Source organism: Garra rufa, chromosome 16 (assembly GCF_049309525.1).
Source record: "Garra rufa chromosome 16, GarRuf1.0, whole genome shotgun sequence".
NCBI lineage: Eukaryota > Metazoa > Chordata > Actinopteri > Cypriniformes > Cyprinidae > Garra > Garra rufa.
The window spans coordinates 10830057-10847511 of record NC_133376.1 but is presented as its reverse complement, the minus strand read 5'-3'; the positions used below and the strand labels follow the sequence as shown (position 1 = coordinate 10847511).

The 17455-nt window shown below is 31.4% G+C and overlaps 1 protein-coding gene across 1 annotated transcript in view; it reads right to left on the bottom strand.

The window, feature by feature from the left end:
- ndst1a (N-deacetylase/N-sulfotransferase (heparan glucosaminyl) 1a) overlaps window positions 1–17455 on the bottom strand; it is a 41912-nt gene that overhangs the window by 8004 nt on the left and 16453 nt on the right. The window contains exons 2-8 of the mRNA XM_073820407.1: window positions 11754–12569; window positions 9724–9852; window positions 7154–7489; window positions 6044–6131; window positions 3679–3833; window positions 3379–3564; window positions 952–1080 (exon numbers count right to left, since the gene is read on the bottom strand). Of these exons, the coding sequence (XP_073676508.1) occupies window positions 952–1080; window positions 3379–3564; window positions 3679–3833; window positions 6044–6131; window positions 7154–7489; window positions 9724–9852; window positions 11754–12272 (1542 nt within the window). The 5' untranslated portion in view covers window positions 12273–12569. The remainder of the gene's footprint in view (window positions 1–951; window positions 1081–3378; window positions 3565–3678; window positions 3834–6043; window positions 6132–7153; window positions 7490–9723; window positions 9853–11753; window positions 12570–17455) is intronic.

Genomic DNA, 17455 nt, shown 5'->3' with positions numbered 1-17455 from the left:
TTTTGGAAATTGAGATTTATACATCATCTTAAAGCTGAATAAATAAGCTTTCCATTGTTGTACAGTTTGTAAGGACAATGTTTGGTTGAGATACAACTATTTGAATATCTGGAATCTGAGGGTGCAAAAAAAAATAATCTGAAATTGCCTTTAAAGTTGTCCAAATGAAGTTCTTAGTAATGCATATTACTAATCAAAAATTAAGTTTTGATATACTTATGGTAGGAAATGTACAAAATATCTTTATGGAACATGATCTTCACTTAATATCCTGATGATTTTGGGCATAAAAGAAAACTTATTTAGACCTATTTTGGCTACTAGTTTGGCTACTGCTACAAAAAAAGTTTGGCATCATATTTTTCCTTCACATGTTCATTTGTCTTGTCTGGATAAATATGAATTTATTCAATATTCACTCATTGTACCCGGGTGAAGATACAAGTAGGTAAATAATGTTGATTATCTAATATTTGTTTATTTGGTCTAGATTAATGCAATTATTAATTATCACTCTTCCTGTTAATTTATAATCTTGAACATTTATTTTTTCAAAACGTGTCTCTTTTTAACGGCCAGTTATTAATAACAATAATAAAGTCTGAAACAATTACATAATTATTTTATATTAAAAATTTTTTCACAAATATTTTATAGTTATATTAGAAGTAATAATTACTTAATATTTAAGATCATTTGATCATTATAAAATATTAAATAAATATTAAAATAAGCATTTTATTAAAAAATTATTTTAGTTATTTTTATCATTCATAATTATCTATCCATTATTTCACAGACTAGCGAAACAAGTATTAATAAAATACATTTAGCTGCGTATGTATTACAGTATTGTCCCTTAAGAATATATACTAAAATGGTTGCTGAAATGTGAGGGATTTACTCCCTTTTGTGAGATACTGTATATAGAGTATGTAAAGAGAGACTGACAGGGTTGAGCAGGACAGTGAGGAACAGCTCCCCTCCATCAATGATCCGCTCCAGCTCCTGCGGCCCGCCAGGATACTCCTTATAAAAGATGGTGTGTGTGAACAGACCGCACGTCTGCCTGGGCAAAACCTGAGCAAAACACACACACATGATCAGTTCTCCACTCACACTGCCTGACACACACACACACACACACACACACACACACACACACACACACACACACACACACACACACACACACACACACACACACACACTTTTCATGGGCTCCAGGACAGCGCCTGTCACTCTGGAAATAAATAGATGTGAGCTAATGTAATATTCATAACATCTCACACTGAACTCAGGAGCTCAAACTCGTTAGAGAATCGATGAAAGAGAGCGAGCTGAATAATTATCTGCTCTTGGAATAAAGGACAAATCAAACAGGGAATGAAACACAGGGACAGTTTTCACTGTATTTTTAATTGTCAGTGTGCGCATGAGATGAACAGCTTTGAGTGTTACGAGGCGAGTGTCTCTTACAGCATCTCGAGTGCTGATTTTAAAGCTGCTTTCTGACAAATGATAGTGAACAGACTGAAAGTCTTCGATTTGCATTGGAGAGTTGCACGGGAGCTGCGTATGTATAATATTTGGATCTGATTTGAGCTCTGAATGCATTATAATGTAAAATATTTCAGCTTCTGTGGTTAGTCAGATGCAGCCGTCCTAATAGATGTGGTGTATTTATTTATTTAATATATTTATTTATTTAAAAAAAAAAGTGAATCAAAACCATGAGTGCAAGGTGACAATGATCATATTATTCTAATAAAAGTTCTTACTTAAAACAGTATTTCTGTAGAATGACTGGTTATAAATAAAACGTGAAAAAATATTTTTAATATTCTACTATAACTATTTTATAGTTCATTTATATTTTATAATTTCTGCATAATTATTTCATAACTATTTTAAAGCAATTACAAAATAATATTAATTACGAAATACAATGAAATCTAAAAATAACTATATATATTAAATCTGTATACACATGTATACTATATATAGTATATCATAATTACTTTAGCTATAGTTATGAATTAATATTACATAATTATTTTATATTTTATAATTGTCAATTTACATTACATTACATTATTATGTAATTTAAAAATTATTGTAATTTATTGTTATATTACAAAATAGCTATTTGCCCTGATAAGCAATAGAAAGCCCAATAATTATTTCATTGTTAATTATTTAATTAATTATTTCAACTATTTTACAGTTATTTTATATGATTTAGTAATTATTTTAATTGTAAATGTTTTTTATAATTATTTTATAGAAATCACATAATTCAGGCTTAATTAAGTATTTATTAATTACAAAACAATTATTAAATTATATTAACTATGAAATACTATGAAATATAAAATAACTATACTTTAAAAAAAATTATACTATAATAACTATAAAGTAGTTATGAATTCATATTAAATATATAATTCGTGTATTTTATAATTCTCAATTATATCATTATATTTTAGAATTATGCAATCATTACAAAAATAAATAAATATGTTACATTGTTTTAACTATTTTATATAGTAATCACATAATTCAGTTATTTATAATTATGTATTAGTTCATAACTCACAATTATTTTCAAGAAATTATGAAATAATATGAATTATGATATATAAATTATCATAAATTATATATAGATAGATAGATAGATAGATAGATAGATAGATAGATAGATAGATAGATAGATAGATAGATAGATAGATATAAAAAATAACTATATATAACATTATATAAATTACTTTAACAATAAAGTAGCTATGAATTATATTAAATATATAAATATTGTATAATTTATAATTGTCTATTTCATAATGTATTATTTTAGAATTATGAAATAATTGTATTAAAAAAATAAAATAATTGTGTTACATTATTTTAAAACTATTTTAGTTGTTTTATATTATTTAAGAATTATTTTAACTGCTATTATAATAATTTATAATTATTTTTTATTTCATAATTATGTACAGTTTTGCCTAATAATTATTTAAAATATGCAATAAGTTTTAATAAAATGTTAAATAAAGTAATTATTAAAAAAATTATAAAACAATTATTTCTAATGTTTTGCATATTTGTCCTGGATAAATATCGTTTTATTAATCACTTTTTCTGCGGTGGTGAATAAGCGGAGAGTAAATGATGTTGCGCTCCATGACCGAAAAGATCAGACTGTCATAAAGGGACAAATATGACCCTTTATGAAACTGTCAGAGTCAGTGAAAAGGTGGCTATGAATGTAACTAAACCACAGACCCTCAAGCAGACACGTTTCTAGAGTGTGGCTCCTCTAGAAAACTCAACAGCTGTCAGACTGACCTAATGAACCAAACACACACACACACTCACTCTGATGCCGCGGTGAATGAATCCACGTCTGAATCGAGCAGGTTTAAGGTGTGGATACTCCTCAGTGCTGGTCACTCTAATGTCCCACACACGCTTCCAGGCCTCGTACAGCTGGATGTGGACGGGATACACACCGGAGTGATGAGGAGCCACCGCATAACCCAGATGAGTCGGGATGGAGTGATCCTACAGGACAAACACCAGATGAAACATCACTACAGACCTCTGTGTGTCTGTGTGTGTGTGTGTGTGTGCAGGAGTGTATGTATATGAGTGAGTGTGTGCGCGTGCGTATCTGACCTCAGCGAAGCGTCGGTTCAGCATCATCTGCTCTGCTAACACACTCTGGTTATGGAAGCGGTGCGGCTGCATGTGACTCCACATGTGAGGAAACCACCAGAACTCATCAACATACGACAGCAGCAGATCATCACCACGATCCTCCTCTTCAGTACCTGACACATTTAATCATAAAAAAAGTTAATTGTTTCATTTTTAAATGAAAATGGAAAACAAAATCCAAACCCACATGGCCCTGTGTGAAAAAGTGTTTGCCCCCTAAACTTAATAACTGGTTGGGCCACCCTTCGCAGCAACAACTGCAATCAAGCGTTTGCGATAACTTGCAATGAGTTACAGCGCTGTGCAGGAATTCTGGCCCACTCATCTTGGCAGAATTGTTGTAATTCAGCCACATTGGAGGGTTTTCAAGCATGGACCACCTTTTTAAGGTCATGCCACAGCATCTCAATAGGATTCAGGTCAGGACTTTGACTAGGCCACTCCAAAGTCTTCATTTTGTTTTTCTTCAGCCATTCAGAGGTGGATTTGCTGGTGTGTTTTGGATCATTGTCCTGCTGCAGAACCCAAGTTCGCTTCAGCTTGAGGTCACAAACAGACGGCCGGACATTGTCCTTCAGGATTTTTTGGTAGACAGCAGAATTCATGGTTCCATTTATCACAGAAAGTCTTCCAGGTCCAGAGCCCCCACCATATTTTACTGTTGGTATGATGTTTTTTTTTCTGAAATGCTGTGTTACTTTTACGCCAAATGTAATGGGACACACACCTTCCAAAAAGTTCAGCTTTTGTCTCGTCAGTCCACAGAGTATTTTCCCAAAAGTCTTGGGGATCATCAAGATGTTTTCTGGCAAAACTGAGACGAGCCTTTATGTTCTTTTTGCTCAGCAGCGGTTTTCGTCTTGGAACTCTGCCATGCAGGCCATTTTTGCCCAGTCTCTTTCTTATGGTGGAGTCATGAACACTGACCTTAACTGAGGCAAGAGAGGCCTGCAGTTCTTTAGATGTTGTTGTGGGGTCTTTTGTGACCTCTTGGATGAGACATCGCAACTCTTGGGGTAATTTTGGTCGGCCGGCCACTCTTGGGAAGGTTCACCACTGTTCCATGTTTTTGCTATTTGTGGATAATGGCTCTCACTGTGGTTCACTGGAGCCCCAAAGCTATAGAAATGGCTTTATAACCTTTTCCAGACTGATAGATCTCAATTACTTTCTTTCTCATTTGTTCCTGAATTTCCATGTGGGTTTGGATTTTTTTTTTCCATTCATAAAAAAAACCTTAATTTAAAAACTGCATGTTGTGTTTACTTGTGTTATCTTTGATTAATATTTAAATTTGTTTGATGATCTGAAACATTAAAGTGTGACAAACATGCATGCAAAAAAAATAATTAAAAAAAAAAAAATCAGGAGGGGGGCCAAAACTTTTTCACACCACTGTATATAAATTATAATTTTTTTTTTTTTTTAATTATACACACACATACAATTTTACACACTACCAGTCAAAAGTTTTTGAACTGTAAGATTGTTAATTTTTTTTTAAGAAGTCTCTTCTGCTCACCAAGCCTGCATTTATTTGATCCAAAACACAGCAGCAGTAAAAAAATTTAAATATTTTAAATATTTTTCTGTTTTCTATTTGAATATATTTTAAAATGTAAAAAGCTTAATTTTTAACATTATTACTCCAGTCACATGATCCTTCAGAAATCATTCTAATATTCTGATTTGCTGCTCAAACAACATTTATTATTATTATTATTATTATTATTATTATTATTATTATTATTATGTTGAAAACAGCTGAGAAGATTTTTTTCAGGTTTCTTTGATGAATAGAAAGTTCAGAAGAACAGCATTTATCTGACATTATAAATGTCTTTATCATCACTTTTGATTAATTTAAAGTATCTTGCTATATATATATATATATATTCATTTCTTTCTCCCAAAAAATTTATTAACTAACTAATAAATACACTGACTCCAAGCTTTTGAATGTTACAGTGTATAATGTTACAAAAGCTTTTTATTTCGGATAAATGCTGATCTTTGGATCTTTCTATTCATCAAATGTTCAACCGTTTTAAATATTCATAATAAAATAAAAATGTTTCTTGAGCAGCAAATCAGCATATCTGAATGATTTCTGAAGGATCACGTGACACTAAAGCCTGGAGTAATGATGCTGAAAATTCAGCTTTGATCACAGAAATAAATTCGATTTTAAAATGTATTCAAATAGGAAACAGTTATATTAAATGGTAAAAATATTTAAAAGTTGAACTGCTTTTGCTATACTTTGGATCAAATAAATGCAGGCTTGGTGAGCAGAAACTGATCTAGTGCGGTTTTCACTCACCTGCATGAAAGAACTTCCCTGAGAAGCCCAGGTTAAAGGTGAAATCTGGAATCGACCTGCGTAGCTCATTCTGAGTTTCAACCAATGCCTGAAAAGATACACACACATTATTCAAAATATACACGTCTGAACATTCTCAAGAACACATGACATTGTGGTTTCTAAATGAAGACATCTTGAAGTGTCTGTGAAAGAAAGTTTATTAATTTCTCTCACCTCTGAAGATAAACTACAACAAACACAAAAACACAGCAAAATCCATCATTCCATCAGAAGAGTCTGACATCTTATTTCTCAGTCTGAAGTCTTTATTTTTCCCTGTGGTTTGTTCATCATTAGATGTTTGTTTACATGATTTGAAGGATTGTGTGTGTTTTCTCTGAGCTTCATGACACTCATCTACACACACCAAACACACTCAAAACTATAAACAGCATGTTTACATGGCAAGTTTGATTGTAAATCCATCACTGATTCTCATTACTCTGGCACAAAAACAAATAAATGAAAGAAAGAAATAATATTTTATTTATTTCATAATTTATATTAATATTTTAATGTGAAATAAATATTACAAATAAAAAAAAATATATATTAAGTAATATTTAAAAAAAAAAAAATTTGTTTAAGTTGACAACTGACTGACATCAGAGAACCGTGCATGTATTAAAATGTATTCAATTATTTTGAAATAATAACTTAAACATTATCACTCAAAAGGTTCCAGATGACAAAAAGGTTTGCCACAGTAAACTTTAAGCAGTAAAAATGACTAATAATCATCAGTGATGATTCATATTAGACTCCAATTACTGTAATAATGAGTATAAAATACATGTATCACAGTAATGACACATTAAAGGGTAAATGTGTTTAATTGTCATCAAAATAGCCTTATAAATAGGCTTAATTTACTTTATGCTAAATATAATTTCTTTTTTCTTTCCTTTGGTGGTGAAATATAATCTGGATGTGCTTTCCAAGACATCTTTTTTGTGTTGCTTGAAAAAAATAAATGAAACATTAGCTCCCTTGTCCGAAAGTTTCTTGACTTCTCACGGTTTCTTCAAAAAACTGTGGCAAAAAGCTGAAAACATCTCTTTAACATACCTTCACATCTGCCACCTTCATCCTGGTCCCTTCCTTTCCCACAAATATATCATCGATGTCCACCAGTATGAAGCGGTCAAGGGACAGCGACAGTCTCTTAGCGGTGAGGAAGGATAAAGCGTCCACAAACACCAGCTTGTGAAGCCAGAAGGAGAGGTTGTGTCCGAACAAAACCCTCTGAATCCCATCATGAAGCCCGAGATCCTGAACCACGGATGTGTGCATGAGTCCAGTGCTCTCAGCTGAACGGGTTTTAGCCAGCAGAACCGGCTCGTAGGTGGAGTGATTGGACTGAAAGACGGTCCAGTCGTCCCCAGGGAGAGGACCCCTAAACACCTGAGAGACAGAGATGAAAAGAAATGCTTTATTTGGGAGTACAGTTTCTACAGAAGCTCTGAATCACAACATGAAAAAAAAAAACTCAAGGTGTTTTTTGAAGAGAGAAATAGGTTTTGAAGAGAGAGAAAGAAAAAAAAAAAACATTTTTTTGAAGAGGAAAAACACTATATTTTGAAGAGACAAAAAAATTACTCCTAAAGAGCGATTTTTTTTTGAAGAAAGGTTTTGAAGAGATTAAAAAAAAAACATTTCAAGAAAAAAAAATGGTTTTAAAGAAAGAAAAAGTGTTTGAAGGGACATTTTTGAAGACAGACGAGAGAGAGAGAGAGAGAGAGAGAGAGAGAGAGAGAGAGAGAGAGAGAGAGAGAGAGAGAAAGAAAGAGTGTTTGAATATAGAAAAAAACATTTCTGAAGAGAAAAAAGGTTTTAAAAAAGTTTGAAGAAAAAAATTTAAGAGATAAAACATTTAAAGAGAGAACATTGAAACCATTTTTCTCCAAAACAAAATGTTTTTAAAGAAGAAAAAGTTTAGAAGAGAAAAAAAGTTGAGAAATATTAGAAAAGTTGAATTAAAAAAATTATTTAAAAAAAGGTTATTGTCACAGTTCTGATTTTTTTGGTCAGAATTGTAAGATATAAACATGCAATTCTGACTTTTTTTTCTCAGTATTGCGAGTTTATGTGTCACAATTGTGACTTTTTGTCTCACAAATGAGAGTTTGTGTAAAAATCACAGCTTTGAATTACAAAGTCCATTTTTTTTTCTCTCTATATCCAAAAAAATCTTTTTTTCCCCCTTTTGCTGAGATAACAAAATTTAAAGAGAGAATACATTTTTTAGAGAGAGAAAGGTGTTTGAAGAGAGAAAAGGGTTTTGAAGATGGGGGAGAAAACCATTTTTGATGAGATAAATAGGTTTTGAAGAGAGAGAGAGAAAAAAAAACGTTTTTTGAAGAGACAAAAAAATAACTCCTAAAGAGCGATTTTTTTGAAGAACAAGGATAAAGATAAAAATAATCATTTCAAGAGAAAAATGGTTTTGAAGAAAGAAAAAGTGTTTGAAGATTTTTGAAGACAGAAGTGTGAGAGAGAGAAAAAAAAAGTGTTTGAACAGAGAAAAAACATTTCTGAAGAGAAAAAGGTTTTGAAAAAACTAAAAGTGAAGAGAAAAAAAATGTTGAAGAAAAAATGTTGAAGAGATAAAAACATTTAAAGAGAAAACATGAAAAACATTTTGTTTGGGAGAAAAATGGTTTCAAAGAAGAGAAAGTTTAGAAAAGAATTTTTTTTTTTTTTGAGAAATATTAGAAAAGTTGAATTAAAATGATTTTAAAAAAAGGTTATTGCGACTTCTTAAATCACAGTTCTGACTTTTTTGGTCAGAATTGTAAGATATAAACTTTTTTTTTTTTCTATATCCAAAAAAACTTTTTTTCCAACTTTTGCTGACATAACAAAATTTGAAGAGAGAAATAGGTTTTGAAGAAAGAGAGAGAAAAAAAGGGTGTTTGAACAGAAAAAAAAAAATTCTGAAGAGAAAAAAGGTTTTGAAAAAGCAAAAGTGAAGCATTTTGAAGAAAAAAATTTGAAAAGAAAAACGGTTTCAAAGAAGAAAGTTTAGAAAAGAAAAAAGTTTTGAGAAATATTAGAAAAGTTGAATTAAAAAAAGGTTATTGTGACTTCTTAAATCACAGTTCTGACTTTTTTGGTCAGAACTGTAAGATATAAACTTGCAATTCTGACTTTTTTTTCTCAGTTTATGTCTCACAATTGTGAATTTGTCTCACAAATGAGAGTTTGTATCTCACAATTCTGACTTATAAAAATCACAGCTTTTAATTACAAAGTCCAATTTAAAGAAAAAAAAGGACTATGTTCTCAGAATTGCGATTTTATATCTCACAATTCTGACTTAACTCGCAATTGCGTGCAATTCTGAGAAAACAAGTCACCTTTGCAGGATATAAACTCTCAATTCTGAGAAAACAAGAATAGTAGGATAAAAAGTCTCATTACTATTCAGTGGTGAAAACAGACTTCCATAGTCTTTGATGAAAAAAATGAAGAGAAGTTCTAGTGAAAGAAAAAAATTTGAAAAGAGAAAAAAAATTCTGAAGAGAAAACAGTTTTTGGAGAGGAAAAAATCAGAGAGAGAGAGATCAAATCCTAGGACTTGGACTCATGCATTCTTGGGTAAGTTTGACCGGATGAGCATTAACGCATTGGCAGACCTGTCGCGCTCGTGTGACGTGAAGCAGAGGGGATTTGGGGTTGACGGTACAGTCCTTCAGGCCCAGATTGGAGCGCAGGAACAGAGGGAATCCTTTCAGCTGTGCATTCAGCAGACTGTTCTCATTGGCCTGACAAAACAAACAGACAATGACATTACACAATCTGACACGCATACCGTATTTATATACATACAGACATAAACAAAATTGTTGGAGAAAAATCTCATTATGAATTTTTTTTTTTCCGCTAATACACACTGGACACAATTAATGGTACCCTCAAAATCTTTATGAGTAAAATTTCTCTCAAGTATATTCCCGTCCATATTTACATTTTTAGCACACCAGTTAGACAACTGGATCACTTTCTCCAAGTATGGCAGGAAAAAAAAAAATCATATTATTCGATTAAACAACAGAATAATCGACCGATTACTCGATTACCAGAATAATCGTTAGTGACAGCCCTCAAGCGTTTTATTACATTATGTATTTTTATTATTAACTTGCTTTTTATATTTTATTTGAACTATTATTGCCTCAATGCTATAAGAAAAAAATCTGATTACTCAATTAATTGTCAGAACAATCTACTGGTTATTCGATTACCAGGATAATCGTTAGTGACAGACCTACTCTAGATAGTCACTAGTGAAGCTTTTAGACTACTGGATCACTTTCTCCAGCTATTACAGAGAAAAAAAAAAAAACAACCAAACAGATTATTCGATTAATCGTCAGAATAATCAACAAATTACTCTATTACCAGAATAATCATTAGTGACAGCCCTACTCAAGAGATTTATTACATTATGTATTAACAATTTTGTTCAGTAAAACCATATGATAACTTGCTTTTGATACTTTATTTGAACTAATTATTGCCTCAATGCTATTTCAAAAAATTGGATTACTCGATTAATCGCCAGCATAATCGACAAATTACTTGAGTACCAGAATATTCGTTAGTGACAGACCTACTCTAGAGTTTTGTTGAACAATTTTGTTCAATAAAACCATATGATAACTTGCTTTTGATATTTTGTTTAAACTAATTATTATTTCCTCAATGCTATTAAAAAAAATTATATCACTTGATTAATCGCCAGAATAATCAACGATTACTCGATTACCAGAATAATCGTTAGTGACAGCCCTACTCTAGTCACTAGTGAAGCTTTTAGACAACTAGATCACTATCTCCAGGTATTAAAAAAACCAGATTACTCGATTAATCATCAGAATAATCGACCGAATACTCATTTATCAGAATAAGCGTTAATAACAGCCCTACTCAAGAGTTTGATTACATTATGTATTTTAACAATTTTGTTCAACAAAAACATATTACTTGCTTTTGATATTTTGTTTAAACTAATTATTATTGTCTCAATGCTATAAAAAAAAAACAGATCTCTCGATTAATCGCCAGAATAATCGTCCGATTACTCGATTACCAGAATAATCGTTAGTGGCAGCCCTACTCTAGATAGTCACTAGTGAAGCTTTTAGACAACTGGATCACTTTCTATAGGTATTACAAAAAATTCAGATTACCCGATTAATTGTCAGAATAATTGACCAAATACTCATTTATCAGAATAAACGTTAGTAACAGCCCTACTCTAGATAGTCACTAGTGAAGCTTTTAGACAACTAGATCACTTTCTCCAGGTATAATTTTTTTTTAGATTACCCGATTAATTGTCAGAATAATTGACTGAATACTCAGAATAATCGTTAGTAACAGCCCTACTCAAGAGTGTTATTACATTATATTACTTATGTATTTTAACAATTTTGTTCAACAAAAACATGATTACTTCTATTAAATCTCATTACTCGATTAATTGTCAGAATAATCCGATTACCAGAATAATAGTTAGTGACAGCCCTACTCAAGATAGTCACTAGTGAAGCTTTTAGATAACTGGATCACTTTCTCCAGGTATTACAGACCTCACTGCTTATGGCAGTGAACTTTTCCAAGCAGGAAGTTGGTAATTCAGATTCTGAGCTGAGTCGCTCACCTTAAAGAAGCCGATCATTCCCACTCCAAACTCGATACAGTATCTATCCAGTAACTCCCTGTTCCAGGCGTCCATGTTCACATACTTCAGGATGTTTTCGTACACGATGAGCACAAAGCGGCCCCGCCGTCCGTCCATTAACGTGGGCATGTCTCCTTTTCCGGGAGAGATTTCAGTCCGGTACCGGAACCTCGCTGACTCCAAGATAGCCACGATCTCCTGTCCAAGCTGTGAATACGGACTCTCCACAAACACCAGCACGACCGGATCTGTCCGAGAGCCATCTGACGACAGTGCCCCGCCCGCTCCAGACAGGAAGGGGAGGGGCCTAGACGGGGTCACGTAGAGGTCATCGGCCGGACGTCCTGATGCGAGCGAAGGTTCCAGTTCTCGCTTGACGACATACAGGAAGTAGGAAGAAAGGAAGACACTGAGGATGCACAGGAGGAAGAGGAAGACGAAGCTGGTCTGTAACGGCACCTGGCGAACAAGACGGCGCAGGCGGAGCACGCCGAGCATCACACAAACAAATGCAAAAAAAACTGCTGAAGGAAAACCGGTGGATAAAGTTCAATCTACATGATTGGGATGTAAAACGAGTGCAACAGAATTGTCTCTGCGCTTTTATGTGACCATCGCTGAGCTGAAGAAAGGGGCCAGGGATTTTGAATTTGAGTGGATGTCTTGTCTGTCAGTCATCAAACTGGCTCCTCCCTCTTGTCCATATTTGATTGGTCACAAACTGCTGCGGGGGGCCGGCTCTGCTGTGATTGACAGGTAATCATCACTGCAGTATCCCAGTGGACACCTGCACACCTGAAAGACAAGAATATGAAGTGTCAGAAAAAATGTTTAAAAGGAAGAATCAAACGGATTTGAAATATCAATATTATTATTATTTTTTACTTTACACTGAAAAAAATTCCCAAACCCCTTTTTCTTATTTGTTTAATGTTTTATTTAAAAATACATAAAAATAATAACCTTTAAGTCATTTATTTTACAGAATTTCTTTTTTAATGTTTAACAATGATAATATTTTTCTTATACATAAAATATACATCTTTACAGTGAAAGTTGTTTACAGCGAACTACTAGTACCATAGTAATATTTCTTTTCATATTTATTTATAATAATAATAATAATAAAAATACTTTTTTTCAGTGAATAGTAATTATTTTGTAATAATAATAATAATAATAATAATAATAATAATATTTTTTTCTTCAATAGTCATTGTTTACAGAACATTTATTTTTTACTATTCAATAAAAAAAGCTAAAATGTTCAACAAACTGGATATTAAAAGCGGCTAGAGCTCCTAATTAAATATATATTTTTATCCATGTGCGAGCTATTGAGCTCTGTGAAACAGCCAATCAGAGCAGAGCTCATTAATATTCATGAAGCTTCCAAATAAGGCAAAAACAGAGCCTTTTATTCTAGGGACAAATCCTAGGGTTGTAAATGGACCTGTAAAACCATTTCTGGAGATTTTTTGCCCTTTCCTATGCCATATACCTTCTATGTAGATATCAGAGAACAATTTTAAATATTCTCTCAATGCATTCTATGGCACCTTTAAAGTAATTACAATAGTAATGTTTCTTATTTTTAGTATTTTACTTAATTATAACAATAACAATATTACCATAGTAATATTTATTTTGTTTCATATTTAATTATTATTATTATTATTAAATATTACAATAGTATTTTTTCTTATTTTGTTTAATTTTATTTTATAATCATGACAATATAGCATTTGTATTATGACAATATTAACTTATTTATACTACTACTACTACTACTACTACTAATAATAATAATAATAATAATAATAATAAATAATAATATTTTGAAACTTTGACAATAATAATATTATTTTTTTCTTAAATATTCATTTTTACAGTGAAAGTTGTTTACAGAGAAGTAATATAACCGTAATGTTTCTTCTGATATTTAATAACAATAAATACTTGTTTGAATATTACAACAGTACTTTTTCTTATTTTGTTTTATAAGAATGAAAATTACAGTAAAATATTATTTGTATTATTATTAAATACTTGTGTTTTTTACAGTAAATATTAAAATGTTTTGTATTTTATTTAATTATAATAACGATAATAACAACAATAATAATAGCAAAATCAACAACAACAACACGTACAACAACAATAGTAATAATTTTTTAAAATATTTTTTATGATAACAACAACAAAAATTTTAAAACACATTTCGCAATCGCAATCACATTTTCCCCCAAATTATTCCGACCCAAATTGAAAAAGCATAATTTCATATAAGCATATTTATTTATTAAATTTTTCCATGCAATACTTAATTGTGAACAGTCAATCGCAGCATTTTGTGGTCAGATATCTGTGTAGGAATTACACTAAACTGAATAATTGATCAATATTACAGTGTCAAATATTAATGACACCCTTTGGTTTTATAATGACAAATTGATTATCAATATACGAACTGACAAAAAAAAAAAAAAACATCTAAATAAACAGATTTTGTGTGTGTGTGTGTGTGTGTGTGTGTGTGTGTGTGTGTGTGTGTGTGTGTGTGTGTGTCATACATGTTTCTTGCAAGACAATAAATCAAAGGTGTGTGTGTTTGTGTGTAGATGAAAGACAAACACATACACACACACACACACACACACACACACACACACTGTTTATGTGATGAAGACACAACGCTCAGGGCATGAAGAGAAATATCAAAGTCAGATCAGAGCCGCGGTGCGTTCAGACACACACAGCAGGAGAGCAGTGACTCTGGATGCCGACAGGTCGCTGTGGGCCGGTGGGTTTTTTCTCACAGGATTTCAGGAACTATTTGGGCTGAATTTGCATAGATTTCACAGTGTCTTTGGATGGGACGTGCTTCAACAGAGCCGTGAAATTGTTTCCTGATTCTCTGCCGGAGTAAAAATACACATCAGATTCATCCACAAATTCAAAGAGAAGGTAAAACTGCAGTCAGTCGATGGAAACAAATGCTTTTCAGTGGTCAAAACCCAAATGTGGGTCACTATTGTATATAGAGGTCTACAAAATAGACAGATAAACAAAACTCAGTAAATATACTCAGTAAATATACTATTAAAAAAAACATTATTATTATAAAATATGAAATTAAACATTAAAAAGAAATTACTTTTATAATATTATTTCACTGTAAAATATTACTTTAACCATTTTATTCGAAAAATTGTAATATTTCACTGTATTTAAGAAAAATCATTACCAAAACATTATCATTATTATTGTTTCTACTAAATACAATTTATAAAAGAAATCATATTTAGAAAATAATATTATTTGTAATATTTTACAATGAATATTATAATAATAATAATTATTATTATTATTATTATTAATAATAATACATATTTTATTTACATATTTTATTTAATAACAATAACTAATTTAATAACAATAATAATAATAATTATTATTATTATTATTATGAAATATTTTTACAGTGATTACAATATTGTTTTTATTTTGCTTAATATTTTATTTAATAATAATAATAATAATAATAATAACAAACTAATTTAATAATAATAATAATTATTATTATTATTAAATATTTTTACAGTGATTACAATAGTAATATTTTTATTTTGCTTAATATTTTATTTATCAATAATAATAACAATAATAACTAGTATTATTGTTGTTGTTATTATTATTATTATTATTATCATTATTAGTAGTAGTATTACTGCTACTATTATTATTATTTAAATAATTTATCTTAATATAAGATTTTGAATTATGATATTTAACTTTAAAATTTTAAGAAAAATAACATTATTATTATTATTAATACAAATGTTACATTAATATTAATGTTAATGTAATATTGCTATACACTATTGGAATATTTCACTCTTAAAGTATAAGAAAAACAAGATTACCATTATTATTAACTAAAATATTAAAAAGAAATATTACTAATGTAATATCTCACTGTAAAAAATAAGTACTCCAAAATTATCGTATTTAAAACAAATCAAGTTATAATCATTATTATGATAATTAATATCTTGAATTTTAAAAATTCTAAATTTTGAAAAATAAAATAAAATAAAGCCAGGGACGTATCAGAAATTTGGTTTATTTATGAATCATAGTTAAAGATAATTTAATTAAAATGAGAAATGTTGCTCTGAAAACTCTGAAGTTTAATGTTTTTTTTTTTTTTTTTTAATATTTTATTTAAATTCAGTTTCGGTTTAGCATTGTATGACATGTTTGACATGACAACATTTAAAACAGTGTTTTAATGTAAATTATAAAGTGTTTTTTTTTTTTTTTTTTTTTTTTTTTGCCAGACCTACTGCACATATATACAGACAGAAGGAAAAAGAAGGAGCACAGAAGTTGTTTGGTGACACTCAGGAGGGGGTTTGTTCTCTTTTCGCAGCACTTGCATGTGTCGAAATCGCAGAACGTCCCCACTGGGTCTTTGATGTGAGCGTGTGAGCATTTGAGGACAGAAACGGCCCTGGAGAAGCATTGTTGGAGCTGCTGGCAGGAGAATGCGTTTGATATATGTGTGTAGCAACAAAAGCAGCACTGGGACTCTGGAACGGGTCAGCCCATTGTGAAAGGGGCCAGCCGAACCCTCGGGGTCACAGCGAATCCTCAAGAAGCTCTCACTGACACCAATAAACCACGCACTGTAGCAACCAACCGCTCTCCATGGAAACGCCGCAGAAAGGCTGTGGAAACGGTCAGAGAGAATGAAGACTCAATCGCCCTGGAATTCTGAGGAGAAATTCTAGAACTCCTTTCAAAACCGATGAACTCACAGCAGAATTCTCATTGTAAGAATTTTAGAATTACGAATGAGAATTCAACTTCAAATCCAAAGGCTGGTTGCAGAAATCTGTTTAAATAATAACATTGTACTTTAAGACTGGTCTTAACTTGAGTTACTGTGTAATCCACTATTTTGCGGAGGGGGGTCAAAATGGCAATTTTCGCCTGAGATCTAAAGCCACATTACAGGATAGAGAAAAGATGACAGCATTTTTAAGTTATTTTAACACAGAGATTGGTCGGTCAGGCATGCAAACTTTGGGGGGCAAAGTTTACATGCCTGTGGGCCAAGAAATGTTTAACACACCTTAATACCCCTTTAGATTTTGATTCTCAACAAGCTTTTCTTTTAGCATAATTTTTCAGGCCCTCTATGGTTCAATTCCAAAAATATGGGGGTTTCGATGTGGTACCTTCAGCAATCTTTGGTGAGTTCAAAAAAAAGGGAAAAAACACTTTTTCAAAGTTTGCATGTCAATAACTCAAGAAATATTAAAGATATCTTAATATACTTTTATATGCTGGTTCTTGACAAACTTGTCCTTCTGCATATGTCAGTTTAAGGGCCCTGTATGGTTCATTTTCTCAATATGGCTCCTGGTGTAAACTCAAATTTGCACACATTTTCAGAGATCAAAAACCAATTGTGTGGCCACTCTGCATACAGACGATACTGACTGTACTTAAAGAGGAAGGTTTAAAGACCAAATAAATGTTGAAACTATGTTTTTCCAATACAATACAATACAATATTGAGTCTGAGTGGAAAAAATATATATTACTTTTCTGAAGTGTGCGTACCTGTTACACAAGAAGCATTGAATATATCCCAATATCCTTTTAGATTC